We start from the raw sequence: 17484 nt of genomic DNA on the forward strand, positions 1-17484 counted from the left end.
AATTTTGACATGATGTGATTCTTTGCTAAAAATAAATAAACTAATTTTCTTTAAACAGCTTATCATTAGAAATCAGAAGCAGATACTATACAATAACGTGTAATTATGCAGTATGCGATCTACCGCGTTTAGTTATTTTTTAGATGGTGGCACTGAAACTGGTGGTTGTTTCAATCATTTCTTTTTCCTCACCATTTTATCATATGCTCAAATTTAAAAACAGCATTTTAGTGCTATCTTCTAAAAAATAAATAACTAATTAAATTATTGAAATAAAAATCTAAGCATCTTCAGATTTAACTTAGGCAGTTTAACAACAAATTCTACTTTTCTCCCTAGTATACACAAACCTACTGGAACACATGCAGATTGGTCAGTGCTTGCCAAGATAAAACCTTTATAAGTGAATGCATCAGTATCCACATCATTTACCTAGTTAGTCAAAGTAGCAAATTAAAATCCTATTTGCAATACTATGTTAAGAAGATGTTTAATTTAAAACAAAAAGCTATTCATTATAAATATTTTTTATCCTGAGACACATTCTTTCTAGTAGTTGACTACATTTTCATTTTCTTTTAAAGATTAAAAAAAGCAGGAACATATTTTCAAAGGAAATAATTTTATTGATTTACCTTCATGAAAAACCTGATATCTCATTTCCATCCTGAAAGACATACATATGGATATACAAATGGAAGGACATGAAGATAGTGCATATCTTAAACTTATACAACTGATTTTACTCCAAAGTTTAATTTTCAAATCCAAAATTGGTTAAAGTTAATTAAGGAAAAATGATGGTGAAACTGCAACTATATCAGATATGACCCCCCTCCCCCCAGTGGCCACGAAATACACAAAGTTTGATAATCAGCTCCATTCCTGGTGAACAGGCTGGCTGCATTGGCTGGTTTTCACAATTTTCCTCAAGTGTAATGTGAATACGAGCCATTTACCTTTAAAAAAACCCTCCACTGAGTCATAGTTAGTTAGTCAAGACAGATAGTTCTTATGTGCTTATAATACAAAATTAACCTAACTTAATCTGTATGAGAGATGAAGAAAACTGAAATCTAGATACATACAGCTTTAAAGACTATGTAAGCTTGAAACTATGTAATGAGCTATGAAACTATGTGACTATGTAAACTATGATGCTATGAAAACTGTCTGTTCAGTGTACACTGAGACTTAAGTGTGATGACTTAGAAGTTGTTTGCTTGTTATAGATTTCAGAAATATGTAAAATGTAGTAGCAATCTAAAGTTGAGAGAGCAATGAACGTACGTACAATGGACTGAAAGTAGATTTTAGAATGAATATTTAAATAGTAAGGATAAAGATAAAAATAAGGAACTTATCTCACCTTCTTTTCAAATACAATGCAAAGAGTTGACATACTTAGTGGAATGCATAGTATCTGAAAGTCTATTTGTCACAACATAAATGACAAAACTTTTCAAGAACCATGGCGCTTTGCCTAAGATTCAAAATTTAACAGCATATCAAACAATATTCAAAGATTTTTTAAGAAATTAAAACTCCATCTACATTAAAATTTTTATGAATGAAAGAGTTAATTATTCAAGATTGATAATTGAAATAAAAGTATGGTAATTCTTATTTTTATGCTGAAAATTAGTTAAAATGCTTACCATTTTAAATTACTTTAGCTTTTCAAAAATACAGACAATAATTTAAAGAAAGTAAATGTCAAGTAATAAAATTAAATTTATATCAGTAGTAATTTTAAAATTCTATAGCTAAAATTTATATCACATCTGATCTAAAATCCCATAGTCTCTCATTTACATGTCTTTTTTAAATGGTCTCTTGAAAAATACATACTGAAATGCTTCCCAAGTGATGGAAACCAAATCACAATGGTGCACCACAAAAAAAAATTTAACCATAAATTTCTGATTATGGAGCAATGGTACCAGTAGGATACGCTGCTAAATGGTTCACATTCCACTTTATTATTCTTTTTTAGTTATACACATATGAAGACAACATCCCAGAATATTGTAGGCACCATTCCTCCCACCCTCTTATTTTGCATCTATGACTCACAAGGCCATTATTCTGCTTCAGTTCCAACTTATCTATTGTTATGACAATATTAGTCGAGTGTTTGGGAAAGTATCATTTTTTTTAAGACTCGCATTCAAGTGATATTTCGTGTTGCTAAGTGGTCTATGTCAGGGTTTCTTAAACTTTTTTCAGTCAAGACTACCTTTTTATCCGAGATTTTTTTGCGACCCCCAGGACCCCACAATATTTACAAAAATTTTGTGGGACCCCATAAGTATTGCGCATATCCGACACATGCACGAGTGAAACTGTTAATTTTTTTTCACTTCTACTGTAATATATTATTGCAGTTTTAGGTCATTAATTAATTTTAAGACATAGAACAAAGTGAAAATTTTAAATAAGTAACACACAAAATGACAGCGTCACGTGCAAAGCAAGGAAAATGAATGTTTATATTATAAAAAGAATGTGTCGATCTATTTTCAGATACATTGTGTAAAAATATTTGGTCATTGTAAAATTATTATAATAAGCAGTTTATTTTAGCAGTTTATCAAAACTGCTAAACTATTTGGCAACCCCCTGCCGCAGGTCCCGCGACCCCCAAGGTGGTCGTGACCCACAGTTTAAAAAACCCTGGTTTAGGTGAAACATCTTATCAAAAATTTCTAATTGCATTTTTCTCTGAAACTTTTTCTTAAAAATTGTGATAGTTTGTGGAACATAAGCCAAATCATCATTATTTGCTGACAAAGATGCTTTTTCCTGTTACTGTCAATCTGTTATCCATCAATCTTTCCTGTTACCATCATTTTAGCTGAAGCTATAATATGATGCAAGACAGAAATACCTTTGCATGATATACACTGGCGAGTCTCATTTTCCTCCCTTATTCTTTCTTATTCTTTTTCATAATTTTTTCGTTCTTCAGAAAAGACACCTGAGATATTTCTTGGATAATGGATGCCGATATTATGAGTTACAAAATAATTAATATGTAATTAAAAGTTTGTACACACAAACTTTATCATTAATAGGAATTTCCCTAACACAGTTTTAAGCTGTAGTTAAAATGCCTATTTGATATCTTTGATTATATGGCAGTATTTTTATTTTAGTGTGATTTATATCTTTCTATCCAATGACCTGTTTTGTATTCTGCATATATTTGAAGTCTATAAAATTTAATTTTTTATTACCCACATTAATGGATAAATACTTTTAAAAATTACAAAATCTATTACATTCATACCTCTAAAAATTAATGAAAGAAAATGTTAAAGGCATAACATAGTCACTTCCCAAATAAAAAGAAGTATGTTAAATATGACAGTAAATAATGTGTCAATAAAATATATAGCAAAACAAGTTAAACAGTACAAGGAAATATGACAGTAAATAATGTTTCAATAAAATATATAGCAAAATAAGTTAAACAGTACAAGGAAATATGACAGTAAATAAAATTTTTGTTTACTGCAACATGTACATGATGTTTCTTTGTTTGCAAAGCTATGAATGATTGTAAACTTCAGAAAATGAGTTCATGAAATGTATGAAAAAAATTTCGGATGCATTGAAAAAAAACAATTAGATCGACTAAAGTAATTGACTAAATACGTATAAAAAAATAAAAATATCTATAAAATAACAAATAGGGTAATTTTATAACATAACTTTAAAAATAATAGAATTAATTTTTCTTATCATTTTAGAATGGCACTTAATTTGGTATGACAAATTAAAATCATTATTTAAAATCTCGTACACTTAAAAAAAAAAAAAAAAAAAAAAAAAAAAAAAAACTGTGTGCTATAATATGGAGAAATAGAATGACATTTTCATAATGGAAATATAAACTCCACCTTTAAATTTCCCTCCATAAAGAAAATCATCTAGCAGTTTACACAATAATCTCTACATTTCTTTTCCTTTTGTGAAGGTGAGCATCTCTTTCAGAATGAATCAAATTACCTAAAAGAATCACTATTGCATGCAAACAACAAGGGATTTCTTGAAAGGGGGGAAACATAAGGTATGAAAAACTTGTCTTTTTTTTTTAACTTCTTACAGGCATCAAATCTCCGACTTCCAAAGGTTTAAGTACAGCTTCCTCATTTTAAATATTTCAAAAAACAAATTATTTATGAAGTTTATCAACCATTTTACACTAATCTAAATTATTCATTCTGTTCAATTCATGCATTTTTATAATTTTTGCATTGCAAGTGAAAGCACTATGTGATAGCAGAAAAGGAGAAGTTGCTACGATTGAAAATCATAACCATATTTTTAATCTAACTTCCTGCAAGACTAAATTCCTAAAATTAGAACTGCTCGAACACAAAGTAACACAGTTAAAAAAGTGAATCAAATAGTAAATAATTAACAATTAAAACTGAATAAAATGTAAAGCGGTATATAAAAAAATAAAAATTAATGACACAAAATTAAATAATAACTTATTGAAATTTTGCCTTGAAACTCATCTTTTCGGGATTTCTGCAGGAATAACAATTTCACACAATGACTGAGCACCAGTGACAAGTTTCATTGGGCTCTGGCTGAATTTAAGCTCTGAATTTCTAACTATTTCTTTATGCTGAATATATGCTTAAGGTATTAAGATGACGTTTAAGGAAAGCAACGCACACCTCTGTGAGGCAGTAAATGGGCAATGCATTGGAAGGAGGGCACATGTGTCAGCCCAGCCAGAGTGTTAAAGAGGAAGATATAAAGAAGCAGAGAGTTTCTAGTAACATCACACCCATTGTCATTAATTTATTATCAACTATAAAACGTCACTAGTGCAAGGAAAGTGTAAACATAAAATGTAGAAATTGTGCAGACATTTAAATAGTCCGCAACATTAATAACATTTTAAACATTAACTATATATAATTATAGTCACTGAAATAGGTAACTATGATGACAAGTCATTTTAGAAAATGTGAAAAATACCATTAGTTATTAGAGTAGTGGCTACTTAAAACACAGTCCATGAACTACAGAAATAACAGCGGAGAACTAGATAAAATACTTCATTTCTAGAAACTTTCAAAAGTTCCTCTTTTTTTAATCACTGAAGAATTAAACATTTCCATTAATATTTGCATAATTCTCATTTTTAATACAAATTAAAGCAGAAATAATTAAGGAAGTGTAAAAGAAATTTAAAGCAATTAGCAATCACAGTATATTTTACACCTAATATGAAACTTGTACAATTTGCAATAGAACTTGGGAAATTTCTGGGTGAAAACTTGAGTAATTTGAAGTTAATACATCAATTTCAACTTAAATACAAAACTTTAAAAAAAGGGTACTTTTCCATTTTGCCGGCGCAAATCTCACCAAGCAAACTTTGTTGGCGACAGCATACATTATACACATAAAAAATGTTAATAAATGTTAGTTCTAGGAATTTTTATTTTGAAGGTATAAACATTTTTATACGGTTTATAATTTTGTAAAAAGCCAATAAATAAAGATAATAAATTTGCAAAAAGACATTAATTTAAGAATTTACTATGCTATCATGGTTCAACATCCTGATTCGCCAGCTCATATCATGTGACCCCAAGTGATCTCATCTCACGTAAACTACGCTACAAAAATATAATTCTCTCAGTAATTATCTACATTAATTTCAATTTAAAGCTTAATTTGGAATACAAGTTTAAATGCAAGAATTATTTCAATTCGTACGAGTAGCTTAGAAATTATGTAAAACCGCAGTGCTTTACTTTGCTTGTGGATTCTCATTAGAATTGATGAATTCAACCCTTGAATTTGCCTTTTCCATATTCTCAGGTGAGCAGTGTGATTGCATCATAATCGACTTAATTACCGCGAATGGTCTTAGGGCATAAAGTTTAATTATGTTTGTAAATATTCTATGTCATTGTATGCCAGTATTGAAAGAAACAATCAATCTGGTAAAAAATGGCTGCAACTTGTTTTGAAAATGAGGTGTAAAAGGTTACCAGCAAGGATATTCCGGGCATCAGTTGTACCATTATCGGCAACTTTATCGTTTGCGCCGGCAAAACGGAAAAGTCACCCTTCCCAAAAAAAACACACTGAACAAATACACAAATTGATATCTGCATAAAGATTGAATTTAGATAATTTTTTCCCTTTTGTTAGGGGGAGGGAGAGGGGTGATAACTCTTTATACACATTTACAAGGAAATGCTACTAAATAAGCAACAAATATTCACCATTATTCTAAAAAATAAAATTTGTCTTTGTTGCATCCTTTTTATTATTTAGAACAAGAAAATTTATTTTAATTAATTATTAATTTGTAATAGATTGGTGAATTCAGAAGTCCATTACAACATTTTTAAAAAACTCATCAACATAAATTTTCATCCATTCATTGCTCCACATATTTTTATATAAAAAACTTCATACTGAGACACATAATTATGAAGATTTAAGATATTATTTAATGAAAGAAAATGCAATGATCAAAACAATATTTCAACAAACGTATTTTTTTCATTAAATCCCTAATTCACTCTCAAAATCTTATCTATTATAAAATACATTGCATCATCTTACCTTTACATTATTTACTGAAAGATTCAAAAATGTCAAATTTGGAATTTCTTTTAAACCTAAAATTAAAATAAACAACAATGTTAAAAACTTTTCGAAACTATCAGCTTAAATAAATTATACAACTAATACATGACTTTTTTATAAGATTCTTTAAAAAAGCTTTGGAAATATTAATACTGTTAAAAAATTGAACAGCAGGAAAGAGTGATAATTTAGAGGCACTATAACTGAACACCAAAACAAGATGTAAAAAATACCATATCTTCCAACTTAATAATTGGCTTGCCATACAAGTCGACCCAGAGGTTTTAAATAAATAATCAATATTTTTAAGCATTTTTAATGCATTAATCAACCTTCCACTTTCTATTGATAGATGATCAAAATTTTGAAGAAATATTTCCTGTATACCATATGTTGTTTTATAAAAGCAAACACGCACACATACACTAAAAAAGGGGGGTTAAATGCAGCATTAAAAAAAAGAAAAGAAAAGAAAAAGAAACTAATCTTTATAACTAGAAATGTGAGAGAAATGACAATCTTCAAAAAAGTGCCCAGAGCGGGTCCCAAATTATATATAATACAGTTATATATAATAGTTTCAGTTCTGTCTGAATTTTTCAAATTTTAACTATTTTTATACAAACAATTGTTAACATTTAACACTTTAAAAGAAGAAAAACTAACTTAAAACAAAACTCTAAGTGAATTGAATGTTACGGTTGTAAATAAAGAGAACTTCACAACAGGTTTGATACTTCAAAATATGGTTGGCTACCAGTTGTGGTGACAGAGTGAGAAATGGAATGCATAAGGAATTGAGTAATATGACATATATGCGCTGGGTAAGTTAGCCATAATTATTTTGCTATTTCTGACACTAACAAACACATTGAAAATTCTTTCAATAACTACCCTTTTATTTAATAGCGAATATAAACTTTCTGAACATTTTCCCTTTCATTAGCCTTTACTAGCAGAAGTACGCAATGACAGCTACGTTAGATTGAGAATAATGCATCTAACAACAGAGAGAACAATGCACAATTATGATTTATAGTCATACATTTTTCAGTCTGATGCGATATGGAACCCACATACGAAATTTTGATACAAAAATAAACTAATTACAGTACAAAGACTCTAATCCGGACATCCATTATCAGGAATGATCTATAATCCGGACCTCAAAGCCACAAACTTACACATGCACGTTTGATGCATGCGTCCGCTACACATGCGCATAAAGCCAGTAAAACGTTTATCCATGCGCGCTTTCGATAGTGAAGAAAGTAACAGAGAACGTTATTGAAAACGAAAAAATTTCTATTGACAAGTTAGTCGGTATTCTCAACACAGCAATTACAGGACTTGAACAGTGGAACTTTGTAACTGAACAAGAAATTATGTCTGTTTATAGAATTAAAGAGAAAGTATTAGCACAAAAAAACGAAGCAACTTAAACAACTTACATTGATAGAAATGTTTACTAAAGTAAAAAAATAAATATTAAGATTTTTTTTTTTTTTTGTAAATTTTGATACCCTTTAGATCACGATTGCTCTTTACTTCATAAATTACGGTTTCATATTTTTAATTGTATTATTTCTGCATGCCATCTTATCAGATTTAAATTGATGATCTATAATCCGGAAAAAAACCCTGAACCGGAATCGCCGAAGTCCCGATGAGTCCAGATTACGAACTTTGTACTGTATCTCTCATTATATCAGCAACAATGGCACGCAATTTTTGTCTTTCTAATCAAATGGTCATAAAAGCTGAAGTTATATCCAGTATTTCACCTTATTCAATTTTAGTCGATTAAATGTGGCAAACAAATCAATCATAATTGATGAGAATTCAATAATGCGAACAAACACACAGACATTCTTCTTTACATAGTGTATAGATTTTGTAAATCTTACAAATTTTTTTATTAACTAACTCTACGATTTGAAAGTGAGCAGTAGCAATACTTTTCAAAATAAAGCATCTGCAACACGCGAGACTGTTGCCATTCAGAAAAATGAATGCAAAAATTAGCGCTTTCAGAGTTTTTAATTAATATTTCGGTTGATTAACGTCACACGCAGATGGGAATAGTCAAAATGGCTTCCCTGAATTTTTGGAATCGGGAATAATGTATTTAATGTTTGGCAATGCTATTTTTATTTCATCGTAAAACTGTGAAATTTTTTATTAACAAACTCTAGGATTTGAAAGCGAGCAGTGGCAATAACTTTTGAAATAAAGCAGATTTTCATCTCCAGCTTGCGAGACTGATGCTACTCGGAAAAATGAAGGCAAAAGTTATCGTTTTTCCAAGTTTTTAATTCATATCACTGATTTAAGTTACTTTTTTTTTCGTAAAACTGGACGTCGACCTTTTTCAGGAACAAGAAAAGAACTGTAGAAAGTTTGGTGATGACAGCTATAGTAGTGACCGAGTTATTAGCGAACAAACACACACACAGACTTTCTTCTTTATATATAACAGTTTGCTACTTTCTGCCATTAGTGATTTACAGATCGACTGCTACGATTACATGTACCACTGATTGGAAAACACCATCTAGGGAATCATTGGCCCTTATCTTTCATGTCTAACAATACATTTCTCCTTAAATTAACATTTCTTACCCATATAGCCTATTCACGGAGCTTATCAACACAGCTATCAGTGATTATATTCAATGAATTCACTTAAGTCACATGCTTATGCAGGCTCAACTTCAATAACTTTCCACAGTGATTTTTCTCTATTTTACTTTCAATGTAGTCACCAATTTAAATACATAAATAGTCTTTAAAATCGTTGGTTAACCCTCCAAGCAGCACAGGTTTTTGGATCTGTCATGAAGACCTGTATTTATGCAGCATTTATTAGCTAAATTCATATATTTACTTATTTTAGCCTCTATTTTCATAAACATATATTCATTAAGATTACAATTACATAATTAAAGAAAGTAGCAAAATACCTTAAGTTATAAGCTATTATGTATCAAGTGACAAAAAATCACATGATCTAGATAAAGCCGGTCATGCCACCCAGAAAGTAAATGCAATATCTATGGTCTGGAGATAGACTGTCAGCTCTGTAGAAATTATTATGACATATTTTTCTAGACGAATCCTAGACTAGCAGACCTCTTTATCCACATTGTAATACAAATTGTAGCTTAAATCAAACTTCTTTATAGCTGCCTGTGCAGCTGCAGCACACTTTTTTGGTTTCAAGAGAAAAATGTCCAAAACACCTTCAGTTTCATCTTTTTTGCCCTTATTGATGATTAGAGACAGGGCTTTCTTTTTATCCAGACAAATTTCTAAAATGTACATAACGTGTGCACTTTGGTAACTGATAGTCAGAATGTAGACATGAGGTACTACTACTCTGATCAATTGTCATTTCAGATCCTTGACATATAAGCATTACAGTTTTACTACTGTAAGCATATAAGCATTACAGTTTTACTACTGTAATGCTTAAGTGTTTACTATAGCTATCATGTTGGAGAGTTGTTTTTAAAAAAATTCAATGTCATCAACAAAAGACTTAAATGCAAGTGCATGATTAATAACCTAAACAATGCTGTTGATCTTTTCAGAGACAATCCAAAACTGCTGCAAGAAACCAATTATGTGTTGCGATGCTTTGAATTCATCTAGGGATATGTCAAACTAGTATAGACTAGATAGGTTAGAGTAGATTTAAGGGCGCCGCTTGGATTATTGCTCAGTTGTTTCATTTATGATAACCTGAGTAGTTGGACGCTATAGAAACCCTATTATGAGGTAACTGGTTGCATGATTGTGGTGAATTTGAATAATGGGAAAAGATTTGGAAAGGCTTGTCTGTATGTTCGATGATGGTTAAGAAGTACGTTGTTATTTTGTGGTTTACACAGTAAAATGGCTGAATGTGGTAGGATTAACTTGAAGTTTCAGTACAATTTGGAACAAAAGGGAAAAAACCATTACTAGACTGGTGTGTAGATGAAGGTTTACTTAGTAGCCATTATAAGTGTCCTGTTTGTAAGACGGAAATGTGTATGGTGGAAAACTGGAGGATACCAGCACTACGGAGGACATTTTTTACTCTTATTTTTGTGAATTTATGTGGCAACGCTAGCATGCAGATTCTAGTTCAGATAATTTTAAGAGGTTTTTGGATGCTGTTAAGGAATTTTGTTTGACTGAAGACACGAAATTTGTAAATAAGGTAAGTGGATATTTCCTTTGTGTAGTGCTAAGATGAATTTCCTTTTTTAGTTATTTCATTGTTTGATTTAAAATGTGGTTTATTGAGATTATATATTTTTTGTTGGCTGCTCCTTTGACTTTTTAAGTGAATATAGATCGATGTGTACATGGACACAGGGAATACGCAATGCCTAGTTTGTGCAATTCTCTGATGTTTTTTAAGTGAAAATCTTGACTTGTTACTTTGGATTTGTGTTTTTGGCACAGAAATCGCCACTACACAAAGCCAAAATAACAAGTCAAAGAATTTCACAAACGAAGTCCATGTACCACCAGAAATCACCAATTTTTGCCAAGAGGCACCAGTAAATATATTTTTACCAGATGATACACTGCAAGGGCAAATACTTCAGTATTAGCCATGAGTACAACCAAAACTTTAGCTCTTCTGTCAGCAATCCATATGCAGATGATATCTTCCAGCTCGGGTAATAATGCTGACTCAATCCACACTTGTGCTTCTTAACATTTTCCTCATCTTCCTGTTAAGTGAAATTACTACATTCTGCTTGTTATTTTCAGACCATTCAGAGATTCAATTTCGATACTTTCTGATTAAAAGGCCTCCAGCTCAATGGCAAAAAACGTTTTGTTTGGGTAACATTATGGCTCATAAATACTATTATGTGCATAAATAATAAATAATTTAAACAAAAAATTTTTGAAGAGAAACATCAAAAATCTATGTGGTCAATATTTATTACCTTCACAGCCAGTGGATACTATTCAGTGAAATAACAGTTAAATATAAAGCATCTAAATCTATGAGTACTTGAAAACACACATGGTATGCACATGCATGGATTAGTTAGTCATGCGTAACACTAAAAAAATACACTCAAAATATGCCAATTCCGCTGACTACTGAAACTGCGGTTGCAGGTAATGAGAAAGTAACCCAGTTTCTTCTCTTTGTAGAAAGCTGCAAGATTTTTGCCTCATCAATCATTCTTGTACTCAGTATATTGTTCTTCCTTTCTGCACTCATCTTGTTTAAGGATCAAAATATTATTCTTTTTAAATCTATTGTTCAATCATGTGTTAAATGAAAATTTATGAGATAGGATTAACAACAAAACCTGTTCAGAACGATGGACACAGAAAAGTGATGAAAAACTGTAAGCCCAAAATTTTTTAAATATCCTTAATTTCGCATGAATATATTAAGTATGTACAGTGTAATACATGTTATACTGAATTACGAAGATTTTAATTAGTCACAAATATATATATTCATTATGAAGTAATCGTGTGTCGTATCTGCACTCCAACTGGTCATTTAGCGATAAATCTGACATCTGTCTAGATGACAATCTTAACAAAGTCTTATTTTAGAGGGTAAGGATTACAATGTGAGCATCTTCAGAAATAATGTTGGGGCTTATTTTTCCATATCTGAAGTGTTATTTTCAAGAAAACAAGGTATTTTGCTTTATTATTACTCGCATAAATACACATCACAAGAATGATTTTTAAATCGAAGAAAATAACATTATGGCTCATAAGAGAAATATTTTATAGAACAGGTAAGATAAAAAAAATATGTAAATCAGCTTTATAATTTAATTTAGTACAGTCAAAAGTCGTTAATTCGGACACCCATAATCCGGAATGATCTATAATCCGGACCTCAAAGCTAAAATCTTTCTGCGCATGCGCCGCATGAGCATAGGCGTTTTACTCGTGCGCCCAAGACATTTACGACTGCGCATATGCGTCTGCGCAAATGCAGAATACGTTTTCGCGTGCGCGTTTAATGTATAACGGACGGTATAAGCTAAAATTATCTAATTATCTATTTCAGTTAATGTTGATGATTGCGTAGTTCCTTAATCTTCGAATTGGATCCGGCTTATTATTTTTTGCAGACTGTAAGAGCAATTTTCTAAAGTAAGCTTGAACTTTCGATTATGTCAAATAGAATTTCCGATGCTGGAGCTCCCAAAGGATCTAGAAAACAAAAGTATGTTGCGATGTCCATCAAACAAAAAACGAATTGCTACAAAAAATGGATAAACGCATATTCTTTGTTTATCTAACCGTTCTGAAATCTGTTTATCAATTTCACGCTGCTCTGCGCGGGGGTGGGACGTCGCGGCGCGCAATGAACTGGAAGTTGATTTGTCAACACTATCGTTATCTTCAGGGCAGATGTTTTTATTTTATTCGGTTTATAATTCCTTACTAAATGTAGTATTTAATTTCGATGTACTTCGTCTTTGATATGATTTAAATCAAATTCCTCGTCATTATAAATATCACGAATACAAATCAAATAGTTTTCTGGTTGCAATTTTCTAATTTCGGCTATGTGTAAGGTATGCTTTACGCATCCGCGCGTTAAAAGAAATGTTTAATTAAGTAAACAAATAAATATTAGGCTTCTTTTTTGGTAAATTTTGATACCCTTTAGATCATAATTGCTCATTATTTTATAAATTACGGTTTCATATTTTTAATTTTATAATTTCTGCATGCCATCTTACCAGATTTAAACTGATGATCTATAATCCGGAAAAATCGATAATCCGGAATCGAAGTCCCGACGAGTCCGGATTAAAGACTTTTGACTGTAATAGCCTTTTAATTCCTCATTTATAAACTGTGCATTTCCTCTCTGTATTCTAAAAGTAGTAATAACTTTTCTGGACTATGCCATTTCTAGATTCATCTATCTTGCATGGCTTGCATAACACTGATGATGTAGCTAATTTGTAACCTGAACTCAAAATTTCGAGAACTAAAACCTTTCTAATCTAAACCCAGGCCTCCTCTTAGTGAACCTCCATATTTGGTAACTGCACACTTTTACCTTCAGCTCTCTTGCACTAAAGACACTACTTTGCTCCCTTTGCTTTGTTGTGCTACTAACTACACTTTTATCTAAAATATGATACTCTGTATAAAAATGTGGGATGTGTATTGTGCCCATGATTGTTAAAAAAATACATTTTCAATAATTAGTTTGTGTGCATCAATAAAAATTATATTCAATTCAGACATGTCTGTCTACACGTCTGTACTCTTCCTCTGAGTGTCATCTCTCTAACTATGCAGTAACGTCTCTAAGAGTTATGCAGAGAACCATCGTAAATCTGTTGCAACTTACTCCAAGTCATCATATTACATACATACACACACATATATATAACAGTAATCACAAATTTTTTTTTAAAGCAAAAATATCTCAATATTATTTCAGTGCAAAATGCTGCACTGAATTTGTCTGAAAAAAGGAATGATAAATTAAAAATATAGCAAACAAATTTATTCTAAAGGAGCAATAGTTATACATTAAAAAAATCATTATTTAATTTAATGCAGGAACATAATGCATCAACATTAAAAAAAACACTCCAAGCAGCCAATATTTGTTTAACATGGACTTGTCCTAATACTTTTAAGTACACATATGTGCAAACCATCAAAGTACTTGTACTAAGAAGGAAAAAATGTTCCGTACAAAGTTATAGAGACATTATCAAAGTTATAATCTAAAAAATACTTCTTTCCTATAGCCTTTTTTATGATACCAAATCTTTGGTCCTTCGGAAGGTTTATTAAAAAAATACTCATGCGTTTTCTTCTTTTTTTTTTAAAGCCAGAAAGTAAACCAGAAATAAAATAAACAAATATTCTATTAAAAAAATACAAGGCTTAAATTTACCTTCTATGCATATAATATTATTATTTGATAAGTTGAGGTGTGTTATATGATGACATTTACTAATTCCATACATGCGAGCAATTGAATTTCCAGATGCAGATACCTGAAATAAAATTTTAAAAATAATTAACTAAAATGTATTTCTTAGGAAAATATTTCACTCGTGCATGAGCAAAAAGCGTGTTTAAAATAAAACAATACATATATATGAAAAGAAAGCACAGATAAGCACTGGCATATCTTGGATTTAAGAACTAAAGGTTTTGAAGTATTTTTCTGCTGACCATTTTTTGACAAAGAAATTGCCAAACAGAGCAATTTAGCACCTAAAAAGGATAAGTGTGACACTACAACATATTCATCAGATCTTTGCTTAATATATAACCTTCGGTTTTATATAACCCCAATCTTCAATTCAATTTACTTTTAATAAAGAAGAATATAAGTTAACTGCTAGTTCTCTGTTTTTTCTTGCACTTTCAAAAAAAAAAAAAAAAAAAAAGAGAGAGAGAGAGATCAAAATTTTGGACCTTCTTGACAAAATGCAGCAATCAAAGCACATTATGAGTGCACAACATCCCTCATATTCCCATTTAAGCAAATTTATGTGGTATCTAGTTTATTACAGAAATTTTTTTAAAAAGATTACTATTTTGTTGGTGTTTTAAATGACATAAGGCCAATCTCAATGTTTATATGATTTTGGGCTACTAAAAATTATAGGGGGCAAATATTGATGAATTTATCAGATAATTTCATAGTTTGAGCTCCTTAAGTTTTCTACATACTACATCCATAATTTGTATCTGTTATTTATCTAAATAAAGAACAATCTGTTCTTACAAACTATTCTCAAGTAAAGGTTGATTCAATAGCCCTTCAATGTATAACTACAGAAAATTTAAATATTTTTGTGGTTATGAATACGATTTCACTTACTTACATTAAAGTAAAATCACAAACAATTAAAAATTGCTTCATTAAAGGGGGATTTTCGAAGCCAGAGTCAAATCAAAGTGTTGAAGATGAAATGATGATCAAATTGTGATCATGGATGAAGAAGAGTGGAAAGTACTGGGAATAGACATTACAGTCAAGGAACATGTCAACTGTGGTGCTAATGTAATGAAGTCAGACTTATGCACAGCTGAAGCATTGACTGAAAACATTTTAGCACATGAACATTTAAGTAGTGGGGATCACCAAAGAAAATGAAGAAATAATGCCATCTTCTTTTCAAAATGCTATCTGCTGCCTTAATACCCTCTGAAATTTCTTTTTGTGTAATAATACAAGCAAAAAAAAACAGTTCAAGAACTGAATTCAATTTACAGCACTTTGCTTAAGATTCAAAATCTAAAGACATACATCTGAAGACTATAACTCACATAAAGGCATTAATTTTTTTTTCAGTTTTACATAGCTATATACAGAAATTTGCATTCTTATGATTTTAAAAATATTCAATTTATATTATCATTTTAAAAATATTAATTATTAAAAACTGTTTAAATTGCTTAAAATATTAATATTATTTAAATATTAATTTTAAATTTTTACAACATTGTTAATATTTTTAACAAAGTGACAGGAGGATAATAAAATTGTGCAATATCAGTAGTAGGTTAGTAGTATCAGAAATTAAGATTTTGTTTATACATCTTTCTCATCTGTATGTCATTTGTGAATGGTCCCTTAAAAGGCATATAAACATTGCTCTATATATTTTTCTGAAAAAAATTTAAGTTCATGGTTAGAAGAGTTTTCTTTGAAGAAAACTTGAGGCCTACAAAAATGTATCTTAAAAAAATGTTCAGACAGAATGTACATTAGGTTTAGCAGTAACATTTAACAGCAGGTTTCAGCACTGAATGAACAGATTACCTGCTCAAACATTACTATTTGTTATTGAGAGAAAGTAAGGTTCACAAAATTTATAGGTTTTGATAAGTTCAAATGCAATAAAATTAAATCATGGCATCATGAGAAAAAAAAATTCTAATAAATTCATTTAAAGACACTTAAATTTGTTAATTCATTTAAATTAACACATTTTTCACGAAATTTCAATTCTAAAAATATTTCATGTTTAGGTCCTCTCTTTAAGTTCACAAGAATTTTAATTCTTCTTCTCTAACTCTCTTAGTTTAATAAATATACATTTCATACTATTTTTTTATTGTACATTTCACACTATATAGAATACATGCGGCAATAATTAACTCATGCGTGTGCTTGAGGATAGTCATTTCAATGCTCTATTAGCTGTAAAAATATAAGTCATATGGACTTTTCTTTTTCATAAAATTTCTTATTCCTTATAAATACTTGTTTTTATTTTTATGAATGGAACGTATAAAGATAGCCAAACATTTTTCACCCATTCAGTAAGTCGTTAGGTTAATTGGAAGCAGAAAAGATGAAAAATATGCAACTGCCTTCGCTGGGAATCGAACCACAGACCTCTGGAATACCAGCCCAGCATGCTACCGTTACACCATGAAGGCACACTAGGGAAGTGGAAGAAATACCTTATATACTCACCTTTTTAAAGGGCGACTAGAGTTTTAGGGGACCTAGTCGCAAAATCCTGGGTGCGGAGAATCTTCATTCACAACCCTTTTAGTTCGGGTGCCACTTGTAGAGTCATTAAGTTAATTGGAAGCAGAAAAGATGAAAAATATGCAACCGCCTTTGCCAGGAATTGAACCACGGACCTCTGGAATAACGGCCCGGCGTGCTACCGTTACACCACGAAGGCACGCTAGGGAAGTGGGAGAAATACCTTATAACTTCTTGTGAGGAGGATAATCAGAAAGTACCAAATTTTCACAATATGTGCAGGATTAGAAAGGACTTCTATCCTAAATTTTGTTATATCATTGCATTACACTTTAATCATATATAACATGGCAAATAGGCTTCTTGAAGGAAAT

General features: G+C 30.7%; 1 protein-coding gene across 1 annotated transcript in view; it reads right to left on the reverse strand.

The window, feature by feature from the left end:
• Positions 1 to 17484, reverse strand: part of Cep97 (centrosomal protein 97kDa) — an 84466-nt gene that overhangs the window by 64898 nt on the left and 2084 nt on the right. Inside the window, exons 3-4 of the mRNA XM_085827547.1 lie at positions 14549 to 14651; positions 6610 to 6665 (exon numbers count right to left, since the gene is read on the reverse strand). Coding sequence (XP_085683673.1) covers positions 6610 to 6665; positions 14549 to 14651 — 159 coding nt within the window. The remainder of the gene's footprint in view (positions 1 to 6609; positions 6666 to 14548; positions 14652 to 17484) is intronic.

Source organism: Stegodyphus dumicola, chromosome 12 (assembly GCF_044657685.1).
Source record: "Stegodyphus dumicola isolate Sdum_Otavi_A_Nest chromosome 12, ASM4465768v1".
Lineage (NCBI taxonomy): Eukaryota > Metazoa > Arthropoda > Arachnida > Araneae > Eresidae > Stegodyphus > Stegodyphus dumicola.